This window comes from Nicotiana tabacum, chromosome 15 (genome assembly GCF_000715075.1).
Source record: "Nicotiana tabacum cultivar K326 chromosome 15, ASM71507v2, whole genome shotgun sequence".
Lineage (NCBI taxonomy): Eukaryota > Viridiplantae > Streptophyta > Magnoliopsida > Solanales > Solanaceae > Nicotiana > Nicotiana tabacum.
The window spans coordinates 44,860,209-44,870,058 of NC_134094.1; the positions used below are offsets into that span (position 1 = coordinate 44,860,209).

The 9,850-nt window shown below is 30.2% G+C and overlaps 1 protein-coding gene across 1 annotated transcript in view; it reads right to left on the bottom strand.

Moving 5' to 3' along the window:
- Nucleotides 1-7,296, bottom strand: part of LOC107801686 (putative 3-hydroxyisobutyryl-CoA hydrolase 3) — a 74,558-nt gene extending 67,262 nt beyond the window's left edge. Inside the window, exons 1-2 of the mRNA XM_075230802.1 lie at nt 7,203-7,296; nt 6,973-7,030 (exon numbers count right to left, since the gene is read on the bottom strand). Coding sequence (XP_075086903.1) covers nt 6,973-7,011 — 39 coding nt within the window. The 5' untranslated portion in view covers nt 7,012-7,030; nt 7,203-7,296. The remainder of the gene's footprint in view (nt 1-6,972; nt 7,031-7,202) is intronic.
- Between the last annotated feature and the right edge of the window lie 2,554 nt (nt 7,297-9,850).

The following is a 9,850-nucleotide window of genomic DNA, read 5'->3' on the forward strand; positions in this document are numbered from 1 at the left end:
ATATTCTCCTATATTCAAGAGTTACTCTTTTAAACTTCATAAATTGATTTATCTTGCTTAGTCCTAAAAAATCATCTTCTTTACAACTTTGTTTATTTTGCATTCTTTGCAATCCATATTTGATCTTTCTATTTATCCTTGCGATTTGTATTAATCTATATCACATATCCTTAGAACTACGTACAAATTCAACTCTATCCGTTTTTCGGATAAACAACAATCTTTCAATAATACCTTTAGTGGATAGTTAGATTTAATTAAGGATTATAAACAGAGAGTTGCTGCACTAAATTTATAAACGGAACCTAAGAAAAATAATTCAAAAATTTATAAAATACTGATAGTAAAACCTTGTGTAATATGGATGCTGATTAGGTTATTGAATGTTATGTAACAATCCATAAACACTAAGTATGTTAAGAGATCACCAATTCTTGAATTAGTAAGGATTAATTTTAACTAAACTGAAGTAAATAATCAGACAACTAGTGTTATAATGATTTACATAAACTATGCGCGTTAACGTATGGACTCTGGTAGTACTTCAAAACATACACACAGAATAGTAAAATTTTATTTAGTGTCTCACATGCGAAGTCATACTTGAGGCTCTTTATTAATTGAAAAGTTGACTCATGTATCCCATTTGCTTACTTTAAGAGATAAAATTAAAAAAGACAACTTAAAATTACAGACTTTTCCTATTTAAATTTCTCAAACTAAGGACCATAATAAGAAATAAAATATTAATAAATATGGTAATAGAATATCTGTAATGAAGAAGCTAACCATTTACGGCAGGTCCGTTTTTTTTCCGATGGGAAAATGAATTCAGTTCATTTGCGTTGAAGATAAAGCGAGGAACTAACATGGAGGATTTATAAGCTGACGCTGTGAACTTGGAAAAAACATGCTTGAATTTAAATTCAATAACAATTTTTCATATTCTTTGGCATATATAATTATCATTTAGCATACTTTTCCAACTCGAATAAATATTTTAGCTTCTCATATATAAGTGCCAATTATCATTAGATAGCATACTTATTCAATTTGAATATATATTTAGCTTCTGAAATTTCTCACGTCGGTCGAAAAAACCATGTTTGCAAAAAGATGAACTTTTTATGGTTCTTAGTTTAAGCATCTTAAATAGAAAAAAGATAGAACTTTTAATTTGCCTTTTTCTAGTTTTGACTCTTGGAGTAAGCAAATGAGACCCATTAGTCTACTTGTCAATTAATAAAGAGCCTCGTATAAGTAAAATTTGGCATGTGAATGAAATTTCACGAGAGAGTAAGAGAGACTAAGAGCCTGTTTGGTCAAGTTTTTGGGAGGCCAAAAATACTTTTTTTTTCCAAAAAAGTACTTTTTAAAATATTTGAGTTGTTTGACCAATACAGAGAAGTACTTTTGACCGGCAGAAGAAGTAGTTTTTCTGTTTTTGAGAAGAAGCAAAAAATTCTAGCTTCTTCCAAGAAGCAGAAGTAGAAGTAAAAAATTAATTTATTCATGACAAAACTATCCTCACCATAAATTTATATTTTTCAAATTATCCCTTACTAATTTAAGTTTTTTTCTTTCATTTTTGTTTCTATTTTTACCATTTTATTAAAATTAAAGATATTATATATATGAATCATATTGTAACTTTCCAAATTCTTTATTGACTTTTCTTATTTTTAATTTTTTTTCTTTGTGTAATGTCTTGTAACTTTCTAAATTATCTTTTTCTTTTTTCACACTAAAGCAAATTATCTACATCCTTCTTTGGATTATCAATTCTCTTCCTACAAATAATCATTATAATTTCTTCTATTATATGTTATTAGTTCCTGAATCTTTAAAACAATTATCAAATCTAATTTGTGAAAATAACCTACAAATACATAATAAATTTACAATTGCATTGCATAATCTATCTATATATTATTAAAAGAAGAAGAAAATATATTCATATTAAGTCAAGTGACAACCTCACAATAGGCCAATTGGCAATTTACGACAAAGTTAGTAAGGTTATGTAATAATTAGTTTCTTTTTAAATTTAAATTTTTTTAAAAAATTATACATTATGTGTTGTTAATAATTAGTTACTCTTTTTGAATTATTTTAAACATACTTAACTATTTATTTTATGATTTATTTTATATATTTAAAATTATTTCTATTTTATGCTCAATGCCATTTTTTAAGTTTGACACTCAGAATTATCTAGTTATAACTACCATGGCTATACATAATTTCATCCGACGATATTCTTCTACCGATAAAGAATTCAACTATTATGCTAATGAAGACATTACTGCAGAGATTGATGAAGGAGATAAGCCTTTTGATATTCCTTTAGAAATGTGAGGCAAGTCTTCTACTAATATGGAGGCGTTGTGTGATAGAAGTAGAGATGAAATTGTTGAGAAATATTATTATGTGTGTGTGACTTTACTTATTATTTCATGATGGATTATCAATATATAGTAATTTGTGGATAGACTTCTAATTTATATTGAATAATGTATTTTAGTTATTCAAATCATCATATAACAATAAGTAATTATACTAGATAATATCATATGCTTTGGTATAACTATATATGTAAAATTGATCTAAATCTGTAATATGTTTGTTTACTTTATATTTTATATTTTAATTAAATATAATAAAATAATAATAAAAGTCTCTTACGATAAATATTTAAGTTCATTTTTCTATTTAAAAGAATCATAAGACATTGGTACTATCCTTTTTGGTAATTTGACACTCAAAAATACTTTTTTAAATGATTGGCCAAATATAATTTGTTTATCAAATGTTGCAAAAAATACTTCTTAAATACAACAACAACGACAACAACCCAATATAATCCCACTAGTAAGGTTTGGGGAGGGTAGTGTGTACGCAGACCTTACCCCTACCCTGAGGTAGAGAGGCTGTTTCTGATAGACCCTCGGCTCCCTCCCTCTAAGAACTCTCCACCTTGCTCTTGGGGTGACTCGAACTCACAACCTCTTGGTTGGAAGTGAAGGGTGCTCACCACCAGAGTAACCCACTTTTGTTAAAAAAAAATACTTCTTAAATGAATTGGCCAAACACAAATAGTTTTTTTTCAAAAGTACTTCTAAAAAAATACTGCTAAAAAATAGTACTTTTCAAAAAAAAAAAAAAAGAAGCAGATTTTGAGCCAAACGGGCTCTAAAGCATCTTATGTTTGATTTTGTTTGATCTAAAGTACAGTTGGCAATAAATTTGCTTCCTTTCTATCTGCAATTAATGAGATTGTACTTAAAGTAGGAATTTCTTTGTTAGGCCAAATTCGTTAGGCCTCTTAAACTTGTTTATAACAAACAAAATGTTTACATTTTATTTTTATTTTTTAAAAAAAATAAGCCAAAATATACGGCCAGGCCAAACGGGAGCTTATTATTTATGGAACACCAACATTACTCAACATCTATTTCAATCAAATACTTTTTTCTTAATGTTGATGCAAAGGGTCAGAGCGTGATGCCAAATGCCTATTACAAAGTGATATGAGCTAATTAATATATGACACGTGTATTTTATTTTTAAAGAGAAAATCATTTTTTAAGATCATCTTCTTCTTTTTTCAAGTTAAATATGTAGATAGCCTCTTAAAGTTGGCATAGTTTATAAGTTAGACCTTGAACTTAACTAGGGACCATATAGACATCTATTCTTGGTAGAAGTATGTCTCGTAAACCCATCATGCCGACATTGCGGAGTGAGTGTTTTTCGCTGAAATTGAGAGCGTAAAATAACTTAAAATTATGTTTTTTCTTTTCTTTTTTTTCCAGAAAATTAACATTCACTCAATAGACCCTACCTTTCACATCCTCCTCCTCTTCAACTTTCCACCACCCTAAGAAATCACCATTGTTTGGCTGTTGAAAACTAATTGCCTTTACATTTAATTTATTCCAGCACTAGATTCAAATATTCACCGTTAGAATTCTCTTATGTTTGAGCAGCGGTATAGGGGCACCGATTTATGACAAGATTTAAAGATCTTCATTTGACACTTGTTTGCCAAGGGTTTTAGTAATACGAACACAGTATCTGCTTAAAAACTTGAATAATTAGGATTGTCACTTTATGGAGCTCTCGAGCAAGAGCTTTAGTTGTTTCATGTATGTGTAATTGGACAAATCTCTTTTTTTCCGAATAACATACTTAAAAAAGCAGTAAATGTGTAAGTGTAATTTTCGGTTTGTGTCGTTTTCAAGTGTATTCAGGTGAATAACCCTCTTTTAAAGTTAATTAATTAAAGAGTTTTTTCCTTTTTATTTTGTTACATTTGGCACCTCAGTAGCAAGTGTATCTCACTCACTGGTTATTTGATACACTTCTACCAAGTCTGGTCACTAGCTAAGTTGCCAATTTTAAGGGACTATCTAGGTATTTGGCCTTTCTTTTAAAGAATTCTCCCGTAGCCCACCGCGGGTCTTTTTCCTGCTTCCGCCTTCTTTCCCTTCCCTGCCACCCTGCCCTTTCTTTTTCCCAACTCCACCAAGAGTGAAAGTGTAAGACACATAAATTTAAACGACGGGAGTATTATGTAATGTTTTTAATTAAGAGGCAAACTTCGTATATGGATACTAACTGAGAAATATTTTAGGCCGTCTGAGTAATCATTAGAAAAACTCTTTAAAACATAAATGTAAATATTATCGATGTAATCTTACCTGTCGTAATAAGTCACTTGTCACAATTTGCAGGTTATTTTAATTAAAAAGTTACACTCTTCGTTTAATTTATGTGATACTGTTGTAACAAGAATGATATATTTTTATATTTAAAAATAATTTAATTTTAAATTTTTTTGTTTACCCATTTTACCCTGAATAAGAAACTTTTTAAGCAACATAAACTGAAAGCCCCACAAAAACATTTATATTTTAAGCTTTTACACTACAAAGTTTGAAAGTCTTTTTTTTCTTAATCTTTATATTGAATCAAACTACATCACAGAATTAAAACAGATGGAGTTCATGCTTGTGTTAAATGAAAAATCTTTATATTTTAATCGTATAAAAGTTATACTCTTGTACTGCTAGCACACCGCCTACTTGTGATGAGATACAATATCTAATATAATTCCGTATTTTACCACAAGAAAGAAAATATGACTCACAAACAAAATTAAATTTTACCTTACCCGCTTAACATTTTAGGGTAGGAAAACAATACTTTTATCACCTTTTGAATGGGAAAGAAAACTCCCTTGACCCAAAAGTTAACAAATGATTGAAAAAATCCTTAAAAAGTCATTACTATTAATCCTTGTTTGTAGGGTAAATTCTAATGATAAAAGTTTATGCACATGGAATGTACTTTAATTTTATTTTTAATTTGCAAGGTTTAACGAGGAAGACTAAGTTGATTTCAAACTTGTTCAGTAATACAACCTAGAGGATCTCAATTGCACAAACAATCAACATCTTTTGAAGAAGTTATAATGTTCTATATTCAAGTTTCAGTAGTTGGACAGATGTTCATAACGATGCAACGAACTCATTGGGTAGTGTCCTCAAATTCGCGTATATTGGATTTTAGAGTGATTAATAGTCATCTTTTGATGGATGCTACTTTTTGGAACAAATTCTTATGACTAGACTAATCATATTTTTTTATCCTTAAAGTTTTCCCTCTAGACAAGGGACAATAATTGTTTTGTAAATTTCGGTTATGACTTTGGGTTCACGTTTGAGTCAAAAGAGGTTATGCCTTTCCTATTCAATACGTGATAGAGATATTATTTTCTTAATTTACCTAAAAGGTTAACCTCTTTTGACCCAAACGTCAATCCCACATGGTAGGGGTAAGGTCTGCGTACACACTATTTTTCCCAGATTTTACTTTGCGATCATACTGGCCGGTTGTTGTTATAATTTACCAAAAAAGTTAAGGGGGTAAGATGAGTTTACTCCACGAACAATCCATGAAATTGTACTTGAATAAGTTCATGTTTAATGCTCTTTCTTTTTAAGTTTATTTTGTACTGCTTTTTTAAAAGTTTTTTTCCTTAAGAAAAAGTAAAACGTGTCTGTCTCAAGGAGCACTTTGTTTTCCAAAACTAAATTCAAGAATTAGATTTTAATAACATCATCTATTATTGAGATCTTGCACACAGTGGGAACCCAACACTTTCACCAAGAGGGATTACAGAAGGTACTAAAATGGTCCTATAATGAGCCTTGAACAGAGATCTCAAAAATCTCTTGACCTTCCTATCTTATGTTAAGTTAATTAATATTCTCCACATCTCAATTTATGAAATAATATTTGACTGATCATGAATAAGTTTTTTTTTGACATACTAAAAGTATATTATACTTTATGATCTTAAGTATGTCATGACTTTTATATGGCTCGAAGAGTATTTCTTTAGAGATAAAACGGAAAGTTAGATTTAAATTATTTTCAAATATAGATGGTGTAAATTTTTTTAAGACAAGATTCGTAAAGAGTATGATATAAAACGAAACAGAAGGAGTAATATATAGATGTACATACTTTTATTTTCTTCAAATGCAATATATCTCTATAGATAGAGAAATTTCCAGACAGTTGCTCTTTCATACAAATAAAACATAGATTAGCTTTACTCTTAATATTTAATTATTTTTCGTTTTATAATTTTTATAGGTGTACTGTTTGAATGGATTATAAAGAAAGAAAGATATTTGGAACACATCAAAATTATCGTTGAAACTTGTGATTTTGAATATGGATGCCATGACATTTATATAATTATAAAAGTATGTTATTAGAGTAAAATAAATAGTTTAAAGTTAGAGAATTCTCAATATAGAATGTCCTATAAAATGAATGTGATCGAATTGTATATTTCTAAACAAACTGGAAATCAAGAAACTGTAAAACCAAAAACGTATACTCTAACGAAATAAACCTTCTTTTTTTTTTTGGTTGATAGGAAAAAGGAGTTCATACCTGATTAACGTCACGATCGGACGAAACACTAGAGGCCATGTCTTAGTTATCTTGTTCTCTGAAAGCAGCTCAAAGGAAAGAAACAAAAGAAAAATCAAATCAAAGAAGAAAATAGCCATCACTAACAACCCAAAAAGAAAAAAAGACAACTAAAAGAACCATTTGAGGGTTTTTATCTTTATTTTTATGGGACGGAGGGAAAGAGAAAGAAAATAGAGTAGTCTAAGAACCTGAAATGGCAGAGCTGAGGAGCAGAGAAAGAATGGCAGATGTAGTGCATGGGATATGTTGATATTTATTGGAGAAACCAGCCAGTCACTTATAATGCATTTATTGTGATATGGAAAGTAGGTCTGGAGACAACAAAAGTGTAGATTTATGGCGCCTCCATTTGATTCCACGAAAGTCGTTGAGAAATAAATTTAACTGATATTCAATGTACGTGTATATATATGAGTATAGTAGACTAGTTAATTTCTAAGTCCCTGGCAACGACGCCAAAAACTTGTTGCTCCCAAACGTACACGCAAGTATACGTGATCGACAAGTAATATAGGATTGTAAGTCCAGATATCGTACCCACAGGGACTTGTGATTAACTATTTATTAAATTAAAATAAGACAATTAATCTATTCAAGCGATTTTCTAAAGTACAAATATTTAACTAAAATTAATCTAGAATAATAAACTATGAAATTAAAGGAAACAAGTCTGCAATTTTAGAGAAGAGTTCAATGGGAGAAAATATTCTAGAGTTATGGGTTAGCTAACAATCACGTTGAGTTTTTCACTTAAATTGTCTAATTAATTTATCTGGTTTATTGGTTGACAGGGTTAATATTGCTCGTAGCCTTCTCCTGAAGTACTACTCGCACATTCAAGCTAATCTAACGCCTATATTCCTATAGAATTAGAATTAACAAAAACGCATTAATAATTCCTATATAGTAACCAAGCAATGCGATTAGGTATATTCCTATCCTAACCGCAAATCCGTCCCCTACTCAGAGTTAAAATTTTGCTCTACTCAATCTTATATGCAATCTAGAATTCCCTCTCCCGAGTTCAATTTTCGATTCGTAGATAGTATTCAATTGGTGATTGTAAGCACGAAATTTTTGACCCGCGCAACTTTTAAAAGTAATATTTTAAAAAAATAATTACTTATTTTTATTTTTTTTTAGGATTTCAATCAAACTTTTAATTTTAATTTTAGAACATAAGTTTAAAAACATAAAAATAGTGTTATAATATTTTTTTCTCTTATTATATATCTTTTCTATTTATCTTTTTTTATTTATTTAAGCTTATTAGTATTTTATAATAATAATATTTTAATTTTTACCATTACTTTAACATAATTTTTTTTTACCTTTTTATAATGATGATAGGAAAATGTGGAGGTCGAGTATTAGGGTTGTAGGTTAGGAGGTAGTTGAGTCGTGCCTTACTTCGTACCATTGTGGGACTAGCCATGTAGGTTTTTGTCTAAGATAGCTATTGGCAATGTTGTGGCTTACTATTTCGTTTTTCAGTGCATGTCCTATTTACTAGCTATCGCTTTTGCTTTGCATCTTTCTTCTAGATTTTATGGTGTTTTTATTTTTCTTATGATTGTTGTGGTGATACTAATATTTACTAATATTGTCTCCCTTTGCTTTGCATCTTTCTTCTGGATTTCATGGTGTTCATATTTATCCTAAGATTGTTGTTGTGATACTAATATTGTTTCCTTTTTGTCATTTTGTCTTTTTATTTTTTTGAGCCGAGGGTCTTTCGGAAACAGTCTCTCTACTCCTTCGGGGTAGGGGTAAGGTCTGCGTACACACTACCCTCCCCAGACCCCATTAGTGGGATTTTACTAGGTTGTTGTTGTTGTTGTTGTTATTGTTATTGTTATAACATTTAAAAAATATCAAAAATATTTTTATTTTAATATATAGTTCACTTTAATAGTTTATTCTTATTAACTAAGATTAATTAATATATTTTGGTAGTATTTTTATTTTTATTTTTATTTTGTTCAATGAGAAAGAATTGAATTTGGGCCAATTGGGAGCTCATTTTCGGATTTTAGTGGCCCAATTTCGGATTTGTCTTCTAAGTCCAAAATCTATTAGCCCAATAACCCCCAGCAAACCCTATTTGATAACTCTCTTTCACCTCTCATGGACGGAGAAAAAAAGAAGAACGAGAGCACAAAGGTTGAGAGAGAAGAGAGATCTGAAAAGAAAAAGAAAAAACAACAGAGAGGGGACGGAGAGAAGAAAGGGGCAGCCACAGTTTCACAAAAATGGAGTTTATGATTTCTTTTTCTTCCGCCATTAATGCAGTTTCACAGTAGTACACAAAGCAGCCCCAAACCCTCTTCTTCCTCCAAAAAGCTCCATCAAACCACCTAAAAAACGACCTCTGAAACTCCATTAAACCAGCCCTCAAATTCGTCCAAAACATCATCATTTTCAACCCAGCTGAAACTGCCTCCAAAACACCTGAAACCACCATGAAAACAGCCCAAAATACAGCATAAAACACTCATAAAATCAGTCACAATTTGCCTTACAAAAGCACACTTGCACTGTCCATCCTCTGTTTCTTTGAGTCGAGTTGCGTGGCGGTCATTCAAGTTCGATATCGTTGGTCCTGTTCACGGTCTCGCTTTTAGTTTGAGTATTCAATATTCGCTATTGTACTAGTTGGTTCGCTCGGAAACTTTCATCAATAAAATGACGAAGAAGCTTCATTGAGGTTAATCTTATTTTCTTTTGCAGGTTTTTTTTTTTTAAGGAAACATTTTATGCCTACTTATAATGCTTTACTACCTTCTCATTTAATTTTAGATAAGTTTAGTTAGTGTCAATATTTTGCTTCTTATTT